Source organism: Aquarana catesbeiana, linkage group LG11, assembly GCF_042186555.1.
Source record: "Aquarana catesbeiana isolate 2022-GZ linkage group LG11, ASM4218655v1, whole genome shotgun sequence".
NCBI lineage: Eukaryota > Metazoa > Chordata > Amphibia > Anura > Ranidae > Aquarana > Aquarana catesbeiana.
Genome location: NC_133334.1, coordinates 235,153,853 through 235,170,355, shown reverse-complemented (window position 1 = coordinate 235,170,355; position 16,503 = coordinate 235,153,853). Strand labels below are relative to the sequence as shown.

General features: G+C 42.9%; 1 protein-coding gene across 1 annotated transcript in view; it reads left to right on the top strand.

Annotated features, from left to right (window-relative positions):
- SLC12A3 (solute carrier family 12 member 3) overlaps positions 1–16,503 on the top strand; it is a 97,520-nt gene that overhangs the window by 26,577 nt on the left and 54,440 nt on the right. The window contains exons 8-10 of the mRNA XM_073605530.1: positions 5,744–5,855; positions 10,246–10,376; positions 12,190–12,274. Of these exons, the coding sequence (XP_073461631.1) occupies positions 5,744–5,855; positions 10,246–10,376; positions 12,190–12,274 (328 nt within the window). The remainder of the gene's footprint in view (positions 1–5,743; positions 5,856–10,245; positions 10,377–12,189; positions 12,275–16,503) is intronic.

Here is a 16,503-nt window from a genome sequence, read left to right as displayed (position 1 = left end):
AGCCATCCCTGCCGGGAGAAGACAGTGATTATCACTAGCGGCCATAGCCGCTGCTAGCGATAAACGCAAGAGAATCCGGCAGGCTGGCTGTACCCAAGTTGATCGATTGATTGACTTGGTACATTCAGCCTTTCCAATAACGATTCCAATCTTGGCCGGTTCCTGCTGAACCGGCCGAGATTCGAATCGTGTATGACCAGCCTTACTTCTGACCCTGCTAATGCTGTTTCTTGAAGCAATCACTAAGGCTGGGTTTACACTGCAGAACGCTCTGGCTCACAGCAGGAATCCAGTGCGTCCCCTTTCACTGTTTCAGGTCTGATTTCAGGCTGAATTCAGGCCTGAAATGGACCAGGACTCCTGTGCAATTCGCACTGGAGCCGCTGCAGACATCTGTGAACCGGTTTCATAGAGAGCTGGTCACAATCTCCTGCTATACAAATTGGATGGGGGGAAACCCCCATCCAATTTGCAACAGTGTGAACCAAGCCTCAATTAATGAATCCTTTGAACTTCTAGTAAGGCTGGGTTCATAGCCACATCGGCTCACAGCAAGGGTCCGGTGCGTCGTCCTTCACTGTTTCAGGTCCGATTTCAGCCCGAATTTTTGGCTGAATTCAGACCTGAAATGGACCAAAAGAACGCACAGCGTTCTTGTGCAAATCGCACCGGAGCCATTGTGGAGACATGTGAACCGGCTCCATAGAGAGCCAGTCACAATCTCCTGCTATTGCTAATTGGATGGGGGGAACCCCCATCCAATTTGCACTAGTGTGAACCCAGCCTCAGAAAGTCATCTGATTGACCTTTAGTTCACCTAAGCTGCCTATACACTAGTAGATTTTCAAACAAATGTTCGTATGAGCATTCAAGGCAAAAATCTCATCAGTACATTCAATGACATGATGAGTGTTAATAGAAAGGGCTTTAAAAACATTTGCTTTTACCATTTGATTTTGGAGTAAATATACTTTCCCAAAGGAATACCATATTCACTGTTAGATATTCGTACGTTTGAGAAAAATTCTTCTTTTCTCGTCACTGCAGTCGAAAACGAAGGTTGATCTGACCCCACTAATGACTAGAAATTTGAACAAACGTTCTTAAAATGAAGAATTCCCAATTAAATTCTAATAGTGAATGGTCAGCTTTATATTGTAGGCCATTATACATGTCTTTGGACTAGAATTCCAGTGTATGACAACTAGTACTTGTGTAGTCACACAGTCAAACTCAGCCGTGTTTAAATGAAAAATCTGTTTGACCTGCTTTTTCTGCCATCCAAACACACTTCAATAGAAACAAATGCACCTGAAGAAACACAATGGCAGGAAGGTCAAAGCGACCTCTGAATTGTCTTCTACACCTTTCCATTAAAGTTAATTGAAATCTACTGACCTGTGTATCCACACAGGTAAAACGCATAAAAACAATGATCAAGGCCTTCATTTGTCTATAGACGTCAGGGAATGGCTGAATGTACATTATGTCCACTTTCTGTCCTAAAATGCTCTGGTGAAACTAGGAGTTATGTTTAGGCAATAAAGAAGAGCGTAGGAGCAATGCGCTGACAAACCAGTGCTAGCTTATCCTAGGGATAATGATAGAAATTGAGGCTTTTATGGTAGTGCAGTGTTGGATCAGCGAGGCAGGAAATGCTGGCGAGGTAGAAACTGGCACCTTTGCTAGTCTGCTTGCTTCCAGCTTATTTCAGATTTAATTTAAGAAATAACTTCAGCCAAAACAATTGTTTTAGTTTTGAAAAGCGCGGGGAAGGGATAGAGCCACCGCCAGGTGTTTATTTTGAGGTACAGTAGATGGCAAAGTGAACACTGGATTCCTGGTTCTGATTGAATATCCCAGCTGGGTATGTTTTTACTAGGCCTTGGAGCACATTTTCTTTATAGTCCAGAAATGGATTACTCATCACACATTTTGTTAAAAAACAGCTTTTTGGTGGCACTAGGGGACCCCTTTCAGCAGAGCTGCAATAAAACTAATAGGAGTCCTATCAATTTTATATACCATTACAAAGTCGTATTATGAATAGGGGGGAAAAAATTATTAAGTCATAATACGCAGTACTGATAAAATATATATGATATTATAAGATTAATTAATTAGTGCGTTTATTACTGTTTGGGTTCAAATTTTAAAGCAGGGGTCCACCTATCTATAGTTTTTTTTTTTTTGGAGTTCATTCACAAACTTTTCTTCTCATGATTATCTACTCACATGTTCTGTGTAATAAGTCCGCCTGTGTCCGATTTCGTTGTAAAGAATAACTTATATTATTCACTGAAGGCGGTTTCCATCTTCATTGTGGGCATTTGAAGCCCACAAGCATGTATTTCCTGGATGCGGTGAATGCTGTGCTCCCAGCATTCACGGAGATGTTGTGATGATGCTGTTGCACAATGCATGCTGGGAAGCCTGAGACTAGCTCCCAGGGGACTGTGGGAGGTCTGGGAGAGGCTAGAAACACGCCTACTCCCATGGGAGGAAAACCAGGAAGTGCTAAGAAGATTAGAAAAAAAAAGGTAATTACGGCGATTTAAATTTTTTTACACAGCATGTCAGCATCTAGGCAAGGAAGAGAATGCATAGAGATAATGTTCAAAACTTGGGTAGAACCCCGCTTTAACCATTCCCCTTCACTTCTGTACTATTGAGTGCTGTAAATAGGACAAGAAGAGATTGGAATTTACCTAATAGGTGTGCAGAAAGCAACAAAATCCTAAAAAGTGATTATAACCTTTTCCCCTGTATTAATATTGCCGTCTTTTTACCATTGGAGAGATCTTCTCTCTGGGTGGCACCACCATCATCGGGGCAGGAAGTGAGTGAAATACACCACACTAGATATAAGTTGGGGGATTTCTTTTAGGTTTAACATTGTGGGTATGTCTTGTGCTTTGTCATGAAAAATTATTTTTCTTGCTTTCATGGTGGTAGTGATCATCAGGCCAGGAAGTGTGGAGCTTATCCAAAACTAGGAGAAAAGTTTTTGCTGGAATTCTACTTAAAGACAAGGTTGTAGTATTGTTCTGCCAATTCTCCATATATTTCTGTAAGGAATACAGAAGGGAAGAAATGCCTGTGGGTGGGTGCAGCGTGTTGCGGCGGCAATAACACACGCTCAGTCCAGGTGCAATTAATGGAACTTGTATTGAAGTAAATGGAAAACAGTTCACAACAAGCCTGGTGGAAGGAAGCCCAACCGGGAACACTCAAGGATGCCAACAACGTGTAGCGGAGCAAGTTTAAGCCAAACTGACAGCATCTGTCTGGAGGGCGGAATGCCGCCTGGCTGGTCCCAGCCCAACTGGGAAGGTGTCCAAGGAGAGCTTTCTCTCTTTGTCTGGAATCTTTCCCTACCAATAATACTGTCCCCGACAGATGGGTAACCTGTCCTTACACTATCCACGCGCTGAATGTGTTCCAGGAGCCAGGGTCTTAAATATGCCACGCCTAAGATTGCCGCTAGAATCACATGGGTGGCCAGCATCCAACCGGATCGCTGCCCCAGTGACTCTGGAAACCATACAGGAACCATGTTGCTCTTGACTTCCTCTCTCTCTGTGCTGCTGCTGCAGTTGAGCGCCACCTGCAGTCAAGAGAACAGACTGCACCTGCCTATCTGCCATGTCTGTTTTGATGGAGTTGAGTTTTCTTTCTACTCTTAATCTCTTGAAATGGAACACCTGATATGTCTGATATTATATGGCTTCAGGCAAACCAATATAAATTGTAAAATAAACCTAATTATTGTCCACCCAAAACTTTTTTTCTCAGTTTTGTATAGAGTGGGTAAGAGTCCCTGTCTGTTTTTTTACTGCTATTTGGAGCTCTGTTGGAGAGAATTCCCCTCACTTCATGATGTGCTGAGGGGAACACTTCAACAGGGAAACAGACTGAAAAAATACTTTTCTTTACTAAGGTTGGAGGTTGCCTTAATAAAGTATTCATATCCATTGAAATTTTCCACATTTTGTGATGTTACAACCAAAAACATAAATGTATTTTATTGGGATTTTATGGGATAGACCAACACAATAGGCAAATAATTGTGAAGAGGAAGAAAAATTATAAAGCGTTTTCAATTTTTTTTACAAATAAATATCTGAAAAGTGTGGCGTGCATTTGTATTCAGCCCACTTTACTCTGATACCCCTAACTAAAATCTAGTGGAACCAATTGCCTTCAGAAGTCATCTAATTAGTAAATAGAGTCCACTGTGTAATTTAATCTCAATATAAATGCAGCTGTTCTGTGAAGCCCTCAGAGGTTTGTTACAGAACCTTAGTTAACAAACAGCATCATGAAGGCCAAGGAACATACCAGACAGGTCAGGGATAAAGTTGTGGAGAAGCTTAAAGCAGGGTTTGGTTATAAAAAAAAAAAAAACACTTTGAATATCTCACAGAGCACTGTTCAATCCATCATCCGAAAATGGAAAGAGCATGGTACAACTGCAAACCTACCAAGACATGGCCGTCCACCTAAACTGACAGGCTGGGCAAGGAGAGCATTCATCAGAGAAGCAGCCAAGAGGTCCATGGTAACTCTGGAGGAGCTGCAGAGAGCCACAGCTCAGGTGGGAGAATCTGTCCACAGGACAACTATTAGTTGTGCACTCCACAAATCTGGCCTTTATGGAAAAGTGGCAAGAAGAAAGCCATTGTTGAGTGAAAGCCATGTGAAGTCCCATTTGTAGTTTGCGAGAAGCCATGTGGGGGACACAGCAAACATGTGGAAGAAGGTGCTCTGGTCAGATGAGACCAAAATTGCACTTTTTGGCCTAAAAGCAAAACGTTATGTGGGCGGAAAACTAACACTGCACATCACCCTGAACACACCATCCCCACCGTGAAACATGGTGGTGGCAGCATCATGTTGTGGGGATGCTTTTCTTCAGCAGGGACAGGGAAGCTGGTCAGAGTTGATGGGAAGATGGATGGAGCCAAATATTGGGCAATCTTAGAAGAAAACCTTTTAGAGTTTGCAAAAGACTTGAGACTAGGGCTGGAGGTTCGCCTTCCAGCAGAACAACGACCCTAACCATACAGCCAGAGCTACAATGGAATGGTTTAGATCAAAGCATATTCAAGTGTTAGAATGGCCCAGTCAAAGTCCAGACCTAAATCCAATTGAGAATCTGTGGCAAGACTTGAAAATTGCTATTCACAGACGCTCTCCATCCAATCTGACAGAGCTTGAGCTATTTTTCAAAGAAGAATGGACAAAAATTTCACTCTGTAGATGTGCAAAGCTGGTAGAGACATCCCCAAAAAGATTTGCAGCTGTAATTGCAGGGAAAGGTGGTTCTACCAAGTATTGTCTCGGGGGGCTGAATACAAATGCACGCCACACTTTTCAGATATTTATTTGTAAAAAAAATGTGAAAATCGTTTATCATTTTCCTTCCACTTCACAATTATGTGCCACTTTGTGTTGGTTTATCACATACAATCCCAATAAAATACATTTAAGATTTTGGTTGTAACCTGACAAAATGTGGGAAATTTCAAGGGGTGTGAATACTTTTTCAAGGCAGTGTATGCTGAAATGGAAGCTTCTAGTGTGACATACTGTAATGTCTAGTGTCTTCATCTCGTAATATGAGTCTCACCAGTTTTCCTTTAGTTTGCTTGTCACCCTGCAAAGAGATAAGGTGTAATAATACTATCACTTAACACAGCCCCTCTTTAGTATGATTTATTTCCATATTCTTATTCTCCAGGCACAGGTACTTTTTTTCATTGTCATCATGATCTCGTTTATAAACTACCTAGTAGGGACGTTCATTCCTGCCACAGAAGAAAAGAAGGCAAAGGGCTTCTTCAGCTATCGAGGTGAGGGATGGGACAGTCACAGGATCATATTTCCATATAAGTATAGAATTGCAGTGCTGACTTGTGCTAATTATTATATAGCAATGTGATAATGTGATAGTAATGTAATGTGGGATAATGTCAGCAAGGAGATCCTGCCTGCAACCATGTTTAATAATAATATTCCTGATGTCCTCTTGCCCGTGACCTTTATAACATTGATTTGTCATTTCCTGTCTGTTTAGCAGTTAGTATACAATAGATAAGTGGCCAACACAACCACATTTGTTAAGTTCAAAATGCAAAAGGACAACAAAGGTCCTAGGAATATATATATATATATATATTTAAATGCAAAAGAATGCCAATGTTTTCAAACCTCACTGGGTCCTTTTCTCAAGGTGAAGACCAAGCATGAGTTCACGTATGTTTGGATTCTAGTCCTTGAATACATGTTGCTTTTGGGTGGGAAATACCTCAGCCACTTATCATTGGCACTTTACAGTGACAGCTTCCTGGCGCAATAGCTCACATGGGTTCAATCTAGGATCTAAACACACGAGAGCTCATCCCTAGTGCAGACAATTGCTGGATCAAAAAGTAACAATTAACAATTTAAAGTAACCCGGAGTTCCTCCATAGGTTGTTGGAGGTTCCAGTGACACCAATGATCTTTTCAGGAATCTGCATTTTCCCCACTGACCATTGATATATGGTGCATTCTTCCCAATAATAACCAGTGCACTAGGGTCTTAAGTGCACCACATTCCTTTTACTTTTATTTATTGTTTTACCTACAACTTACTGTTCATGTTAATGTCTTGTGAGTTGGAGATATAATATTTATTAACAGTGGTTCCCTAAGACCTGAAAGTTATTTCAGTGGTTTGATCCCTGCTGAACAGGTGGATGACAGGTCCATCTCCACTCACTGTGCAGAGATGGACCTGTCGGAGACCTGCTCTCCTATGGGGAGATTGGCTGAAAACGGTCCACCTGTCTGTTTTCATCCCATCCCATCCCATCCGCCAGACAGATGGAAAATAGGGTCACCATCCGTCTGGTTTTGGTGAACAGGATCAGATCGGATAGGAGTTGGTGTCAGCGGACATGTTGCCGCTGATATCCGCTGCTCCATAGGGGTGAATCAGATCAGACAGGTGAAAAACTGACAGGTGGACCTGATCAGAAAGCTGGGGGGAAAGAGGCCTTGAAGAGGTTGAGAAATGCTGATCTAAACCACAAACAAAAATGTTATAGGTTGCAGCTTAATAGGTCTTAGATGTGAATTTGTTTTCTCTTTTGTTTACAGAATTTTCTCGTTTATTTTCAAGTGGTGATTCTACCAGTCCTGGGGTGACACTCACATTGTAGTGTATCTATGGAGGTGTGTTGTCACTCTAGGACAGAAAGTGTATTAGGACTACAGAATACACCCCCCTCCCTTTTCTTCTTTTATCTCCATACCATTAGCTGGAGGTGTTCTGTGGTTCATAGAGGTGAACTAGACAGGGCTGAATAACTGTTTGAAATACTGCAGAGATTACAGAGATTTATGAGCAAAATCAACAGATATTTTTCACATATTGAAAAGATACAACAATCTGCTTTATAATGGCATATTTAACAGGCCAAAGGGAGTAATCAGGAAAGTTCTTTGTAAGGGTTTGCATATACAGTGATACCTCGGTTCACAAACGCTTCTGTTCACGAACAACTCGGTTCGCGAACAGAAGAGTTCACAAAAATTTGCTTCGGTTCACGAACTCTGCTTCGGTTCACGGACACGAGCCGCGGCCATCTTCCCTGCTCTGACATGTTCATATTGAAAAGAGCAGTGAACCTATCCACTCAGATAGGGGTTCTGCCTCCTGACTACTAAGAGGGTAGAATCATGGAAAAACAGTTCATATGAATTCTACAACTTTTTCATGCCCTCAGATGATCTTTTCCTGGATGCACAGTGCTGTTTTCTGGCACTAGATTAGTCATTTAAATTGGGGTTTGGGATTGTGTCAAACAAGGATTAAAGAGGAGCTATATATTTTTTTTTCTTTTTAGATGTACACATGAAAGAGGTCAGCTTAACAGAGAAGTCCAGCCTGAGCTCATTTGGCTGGGCTTCTCCTCTGGGTCACAGGAGTGCAATTAATTTTGCACTCCTGTGACCCGTTTTTAGCAGAGAGCCCTCTGAAGTCCACTCTCTGCTGAAGTCACTGGAATCAGTCCAGGCAGCGCATCTTTCCGACTCTAGGAGTCTGGATCCGCCAGTTGCCTGGACTGATGGCCACTGAGAGGCTGAGACGTCTGCTCCCTGCCCCTCCACAGCTCAGTGCTCCAGTGAGCGTGGAGGAGCAGAGCAGGAGAGCTGCTGATTGACAGTCAGCAGCTCTCTACTCGGGGTGATGAGAGAACCGATCCATCGGCGGTGTTCGATGGCTCGGTTCTCAGTGCAGAGGCAGCGGGGGACAGATGCAGCATCAGACGATGCTGCATCCACCTAGGTAAGTATAAGGCCTCATGCCCACAGACATTTTTACAGCTGCTTTTAGGAGCATTTTTCACAGCTTAAAAACGCCTCTCCATGTTAGCCTATGGCCTCATGCCCACCAAGGCGTTTTTGGAGCTGTAAGTGGCATAGGCGTTTTTAAGCTAAAAAAACCCAGGACCAGCACGTTCTGGGGCTCCAGCTCTAAAGCTGTAAAAACGTCAGACGCCGGTCAAAGGTGTTAAACGCGATTTAACAAGGCTTAACACTTTATACACAGCATTAAGCCTCGTCCGGGGTTTCTCTGCCCCTATTCAAAATCAATGGTTCCCTATGGGAGCCTATTGATTTGAATAGAAGTCGCACCAGAAGTCGGATCAAGATGATCCAACTTGCGGTGCGACTTGTGTGCTGAGAATCTTAAAAGGGAACCTCGCCAAAATGTAAAAAAAAATGTTTGCGTGAGGTTCCCCCAGGACGATACCAGATCCTTTGGTCTGGTATGGAGTCCCCCCAAGATCCATACCAGATGTATATCCAAGCACGTAGCCCGGAAGGTCAGGAAATGGGGGGGACGAGTGAGGGTGGGGACTGGGATCTGGGGGCCCTCTTGTTAAAGGGGGCTTCCATATTCCGATAAGCCCCAGCCCACATACCCTGACAACCACCAGGCAAGGGTTGTCGGGAAGAGGCCTTTGTCCTCATCAACATGGGGACAAGGTACTTTGGGGTGGGGGGCGTGGGGTCCCCCCTGCCCCAAAGCACCAACCCCCCCATCTTGATCCGACTTCTGGTGCGACGTCTATTCAAATCAATGGGCTCCAATAGGGAACCATTGATTTTGAATAGAGACAGAGAAACCAGGCTGAAAGCTAGCGTGGCTAAACGCGCATTGACGCAAATGCAAAACATGGATAAAATTGCGTTTTTAATGCCGCTTTTTTCCTGGTGTTGGTACTAGCTTTACACCTCATTTTTTAAAACGCCCGTGGGCATGAGGCCTAAATGGGCAATAAAAAAAAAAAAAACATACTTTTCTTTTAATGTAAAAGACCATATGTAATACATGTTTAAAATCCTTTTTTGTACATACATTTCATCATTTTTCTGTATATATAAACAAAAAAAAAAGTTCAGAACAGATTAACCCGATTTACATTGAACCCTATGGGAAAATTTGCCTCAATTCACAACTAATTTGGTTCGCGAATCAGAGTCATTTCATAAATTAAGTTTGTGAACCAAGGTATCACTGTACTTTAAAAAAACACCATCAGCCAAAACATTAAAGCGGATAATGCCCAAGAGGGGGATTAGAGATTGAGTTCCAAAAGCCTTTTTTTATGCAAGGTGTGCTTAGTAAACATGCTTAGTAGTTAGTATATGTTATTAAAGGTTGTTTCTGTAGAGAAAGCAAACAGCTGCTCATCAGTCACAGAGTTTTGTCATTATTCAAATGTTAACCTTATATGATTATCATATATTGTCTTTGAGCCCTGGTTCACACTGCCGGGATTGAAATCGTGCAAGTTCAGCTGAACTTGCGCGATTTAATACCCGCATGTCAGTCCGAGTTCGGGGATGATTTCAGAGACATCTGTGCGGGTTCCTGTACAGATGTCTATTGAAATCGCACCCAAAGTCGTCAAAAGTAGTACAGAAACTACTTTTGGGAATCTGTGCAGTGCCGCAAAGTCGGCGTTGCACCGATTCAGATGGTGCCATTGCCGGAAATAGCTGCTGATTTGGCATGCGATTTGACATGTCAAATCGCATCAATGTGGACCTAGGCTGAATATGTCAAATTTGGGCTACATATTGCTGCCATCAATTTCTTCATCTAACTTGTTTTCATAGTTACCTTGATGGGTGGAGAAATACTTTATACAGTTGTATACATTTTCAATGCTTTTTTGTCTATAGCTGATATATTTGCTGAAAACTTTGTGCCAAACTGGAGGGGACAAGACGGCTCCTTCTTTGGAATGTTCTCCATCTTCTTCCCATCAGCTACAGGAATCCTGGCTGGAGCGAACATCTCTGGAGATCTAAAGGTCGCTAATTATACCGTGTTCTCAGTATATAAATAATATAATAGATCGACTTCTGTTGAGCGGCAGTGGCTACACATGGATTGAAATTCAGCAGGTCCCTGCTGAACCAGACAAATTTCTATCTATCTATGGCTACTTTAAAGCTGCCCATACATGGATTGAAATTCGCCGGATCAGCAGGGATGGGCAGGCTGATCGTACCCAAGTTGATCGATTGATCAACTTTGGTAGAACCGGCATGTCGGGTTTTTCTACAAATGGTTACTGCCAGCAGCTATAGCCGCTGGCAGTAACCATTGTATTCTGCTGGCTGGGAATGCTCCCTGCGCCCCCTACTGACAGAATAGTGCAGCGGTAGGCAATCCCATCTTGAGGCTCGGTTCACACCTAATGTCGATGCGGCTCTCAGCAGGGGTCCTGTGCATCCTGGTTCACCGTTTCAGATTCGATTTCAGCCTGAACTTTAGGCTGAATTCGTACGTGAAACAGACCAAAAGACGCACAAGGCTCCTGTGCAAATTCGCACCAGAGCTGCATCGGAGATATGTGAACCGGTCACAATCTCCTGCTATTGCGAATTTACAGCTGATTATAGCTGAGACTGTACTTTTATTAGACAATCCAGTCCAATACCAAGAGCAGCAGGGAAGGACAGTATGAAGTCTCAATATTTAAAACTTGTAATAACCTTTTTCTTATTTGTCTTCCTCCTTTGTCCCCCTTAAGATATTTGTGGTTAAATTCAGTAATAGAATCAAAAAAAAAAAATTAGAAGGAAGAGTGGCTGGAGGGTTAGATCCAGAAAAATGGAAGAGGACTCAGTCCTTTTCTTGTTTTTCTGACCTGGGTGGATTTAGAGGTAGGTTGATGTAAACGGATGCAAGCTTGCTTATCCCCCTGCCCATAGAGCTGCATGCAGCTTCCAACCAGGTCGGCCTAATAAATGTACAGGTGGACCTGATCAGAAAATCCATGTGAAAGGGACAAAGGAAACCCTATTTTCCATCCGTCTGGCGGATCGGGTGAAAATGGACAGGCGGTCTTCATGTGTGCACAGTGTACAGAGACAGACCTGTCATCTGCCTGCTCAGAGGGGATCAACGGAGCCATCCCTGCTGAGCAAGCGTCAAAACGGACGTGTGTGTGAAAGGGGCCTTAAGCCTCGTACACACGATGCGAATGTTGGCAGGGGATTGTCTGTTGACAGACTGTTGCCCTAAAATCTTACTGTTAGTACGCTCCTTTTGACAATTGTTGTCCAGCTTTCAGCCAACAAATGTTGGATGGCAGGCTAGTAAATTTTCCGTGGACAACGGTCTGTTGTCTGATTTTCGTATGGTCAGTACACAAGTCCGTCACACAAAAGTCAAAAGTACAAACCTGCATGCTCGGAATCAATGCTCACCAAACACGAAATTAGCAGAAGGGGCCCAAAGGGTGGTGCTCAAGAGCTGAAATTCCTCGTAGTACGTCACTACGTTCGTGTTTGTTGCACAATTGTGTACCGTTAGCATGCAAGACAAGATCCTGGCACACGCCCTTTTGACAAAAATCAAACTCTCTGTTGGCCAACAATCGCATTGTGTGTACGAGGCTTGAGTGTCTGCAGTAGTTTGCATGTAGCAGGGAAATGATGTGCAGACACCTGGCATCTTAGCACGTTTCACTTGACCATTAATAACACATTTGTATGTTACCAAGTTGACTGGTGTGAGACAGTTATTTGTAGCCAAGGAAACACTTTTGGCACTCTATTGATCATGGTGGACACACTAAAACTATCTTCAGATGTTTCTTTATTTTGTTCACACAGGATCCAACTGTCGCTATCCCTAGAGGTACCCTGATGGCCATTTTCTGGACTACAGTGTCTTACCTGGTCATTTCTGCAACTATAGGTATTTTTTCAATGTAAATAATTATTACTTAGTGAAGTATAGATGGAGTTTGATGCAGTAACACACTACATAACGTTTGCATATTTTGGGCTACTGTTTGAGCATGCATATATCTCCATGTTTGCGTAGAGGTTGCATTTTGCAAACAAAATGACAGAGGGGGAATGATTATTAGCATGCCCATTTGGATTAAAGTTTAAAGCTGTAACTTGGGGTGGGTGCAATAAATAGATTAGCAGAGAGCTGATCTATTCACAGCACAGCTCTGTATGTGCCTTTCCTCCAATCAGCTGTCACACACTGTATGTCAAGACCCTCCCACTGCTGAAAGAGGAAGTTAAAATTCTAACACAATGTTCACTTTCTCAAGAATATAGAAAGCTGAAGACAGCAGATATACATGAAAAACTTATGTAGGGAGATTTGTTTTATCTCTGTGTATCATCTGAGGCTGTTCTCTTCACTGGGTATAGGAGAGGGTTTACATCCACTTTAACTACTTCAGCCCCGGAAGATTTGGCTGCTCAATGACCAGTGTACTTGTCACAATTTGGCACTGCGCTGCTTTAACTGTTATTGCGCCGTCATGCAGTGCTGTACCCAAATTAAATTTGCGTCCTTTTTTTCCCACAAATAGAGCTTTCTTTTGCTGGTATTTGATTGCCTCTGCGATTTGTATTTTTTGCAATATAAACTGAAAAGGACCAAAATTTGGAAAAATCTACTTTTTGTTATAAGAAAAATCCAAGAAACTCAATTTTAGTCATACATTTAGGCCAAAATGTATTCAGCCATATGTCTTTGGTAAAAAATGTAAATAAGCGTATATTTATTGGTTTGCACAAAAGTTATAGCGTCTACAAACTAGGGTACATTTTCTGGAATTTACACAGCTTTTAGTTTATGACTGCCTATCTCATTTCTTGAGGTGCTAAAATGGCAGGGCTGTATCTAGGTTAAAGCACATTCCTTATGTACAGTCCTACTCCAGGTCTTGGAGAGGATCATTCTCTCTCTCTGTCTGGAACTTGAAGATCCAGGCATTGAATTGCCGGAGGGCTTTGTTCCCGGGGGTGGTGCACAGCTAAAGATTGGTGGTTGATGGTCCAGGATCTAGAAAGGTTGAATTCTTCCTTTCAGGTATTGAAAGATAATAACCACTGATGCCAGTTTCTCCATTTGGTTTGAGGGTGGCTACAGTTCAGTGGACTTGGTCTCCACAGGAGAGCATACTGCTCATAAATATCTTTGAGCTTTTGGCCAGTATGCCTTGCTCTGGATTAGGGTATAAACCAGTTGTAGGATCTATGCTGTAAAGCCTCTGCTGGGGCATATATATCAACCACCAGGATGGCACCAGGAGTCATGCGGCTCAGGAAGGTGAACCACATTCTGCTTGGGACAGCACAAGGACTATCTCTATCATCTGTGCATATTCCAGGTAAAGAATAGTGGCAAAAGGAACTCAGCAGATGAATCTACTAAATTCCAAGTTCTACAACAAGTTGGGACAGGTTGTGTCCAGGATGAGGGCCCCACTGGCAATAGGGGTAGATGCACTGGTAAGACCTTAGGGACCAGTTCTCCCTTATTTGATGCTTCCCTCTGTTTCAACTTCTCCCACATCTTTTGCAAAGAATCCGGGAGGTGGTAACACTGATAATAGTGTTAGCCGAATTAGCCCAGGAGGGCTTGGTACACCGACATAGCGAGTCTTGTGGGGGTCGCTTCTTGAACACTCCCAGTCCAGCGGAACCTAATGGTCTCGAGTCTTGTATCTCAGCACTGTTGAGCCCCTGGAAGCCAGCTTAGAGGAACTTCAATTACAGGACTTAGAAATATTTTTTTGCCTTGGGTGAAGCTAGGAAGTGGCACCTGCAGAAATATGTGAGTGGGAGATTTTCTCTTTCTTTTTCCAATCGTTAGGGGAAAGGAGATTGGCCTTAAGTACCGTTAACGGTCAGGGTTCGTCCCTATACATTTTTTTCCAGGGGCGGTTGTTTCTCAGTGATTCATACTTCATACAGCGTGTAACGTAGACAGTCTTGCCTGTCAGGTCATTCTTGTTTCCTTGGGACTTGAATTTGATCTTGACTGTCCTTGCAGAAGCCACTTTTTGAACCAATCGAGAGATTCTGTTAGTCCTTTATCTTGGAAAGGTGGCTTCTTTGGTTGCTATCACTTCACTAAGTGCAAGGAGCTGTTTTTAGTCTCGCATCATATTACCTGCTTCAGCCTCGGAAGATTTTACCCCCTTCCTGACCAGAGCCCTTTTTGCAATTCGGCACTGCGCCGCTTTAACTGACAATTGCGCGGCCGTGTGACGTTACACCAAAACAAAATTGACGTCCTTTTTTTTCCACAAATAGAGATTTCTTTTGGTGGTATTTGATCACCTCTGTGATTTTTATTTTTTGCGCTATAAACAAAAAAAGAGTGACAATTTTGAAAAAAAAAAAAGCTATATTTTTACTTTTTGCTATAATAAATAACCCCAAAAAATATCTAAAAAAACAATTTTTTTTTACCATGCATATTTATGGTAAAAAAAATTGCAATAAGTGTATATTGATTGGTTTGCGCAAAAGTTATAGCGTCTACAAAATAGGGGATAGATTTATGGCATTTTTATTATTAATTTTTTTTTATTAGTAATGGCGGTGATCTGCGATTTTTATAGTGACTGTGACACTTTTGACACTATTTTGGGACCATTGTCATTTATACAGCGATCAATGCTATAAAAATGCACTGATTACTGTGTAACTGACACTGGCAGGGAAGGGGTTAAACACTAGGGGGCGATCAAGGGGTTAAGTGTGTCCTAGGGAGTGATTTTAACTGTGGGGGGGATCACTGCTCCCGATTACAGGGAGCAGTAGCTCCCTGTCATATCACTTGGCAGAACAGGGAAATGCCTTGTTTACATAGGCATCTCCCCGTTCTGCCTCTCCGTGACACGATCGCAGAACACCGGCAGACATCGAGTCCGCGGGACCCGCAGGCATGGTCATGCCCTACGCGGCGGGCCCGCCCTGGCGGTGGCGCGCACATGCTCACTAGCCCCACAAATTAAAGGGGACGTACAGGTACGCCCATTTGCCCGCTGCTGCCATTGTGCCGACGTATATCGGCGTGTGGCGGTCAGCAAGTGGTTAAGGTGATGTTGCATCCTCAACCATTTTTTGCTTAGTATGGTGTCTGGTTTTCATTTGAATCAAGACAATGTCTTGCCTTCTTTTCTGATCCTCAGTTGGCAGGAGATCACTGCATAGTCTGGAGGTAGTTTTGGAATCCTGGTTCATGCTGCCAGTAGAGCCCAGGATGGGCAGGAGGCATCCAAGTTTACTATTTTTCATTGGATTTGCCAGTTCATCATTCGAGCCTATGGCTTGAAAGGACAAGGTCCCCCACCCCTTTTTTTGGTAAAAGCACTTGCTACCAGGTGTGTGGAGGCATCTTGGGCCATCTGCCATCAGGTGTCAGTGGCTCCAGATTTAAGGCCATTACATGGTCTTTTGTTCATACATTCACAGAATGTTACCAAATAGATATCAAAGCCACAGAGGATACTGCTTTGGCCGCAGTATATTTTGGGCGGCAGAAGGAGTCCTTCTCAGGTGGCAGTTTCTGTGATTGTGTCTACCTTCCCTCAAGGGCATTGCTTTAGGACATCCCATATAGTCATTATTATGGTTGTTCTGTGTCCCGTGATGTATGATAAAGAAATTAGGATTTTTTTTTACTTACTTGTAAAATTGACTATCTGTCAATGTCCATCCACCAGTAGGTGGCGTATAACCCATATAGTCATTATTATGGTTGTTCTGTGTCCCATGATGTACTCCAAGCAAAGGATTTTACAGGTAAGTATGACAGAAAAATCCTAATTTTTCTTTTCTTTCTTCATTTTCAAAAACAAATGAGAGCTGCAAAATACAATGCCTCTTAGCAATTACCTTGGGGTGTCTACTTTCCAAAATGGGGTTATTTGGGGGGGGGGGGTTGTGCTATCTGGACATTTCAGGGCTTCCGTAACTGTGATAGGTAGTGAGGAGAAAAATCACAATTTTAGGCCTTTAGAAGGCCTGAAGGCGGTGCTTGGTTTTTGGGGTCCTGTAAGCAGCTAGGCTCCCAAAAAGTCTCACACATGTCTCCATACTCAAGAGAAGCAGCAGAATGTATTTGGGGTGTAATTCCACATATAACCATGCCATGTTTGAACAATA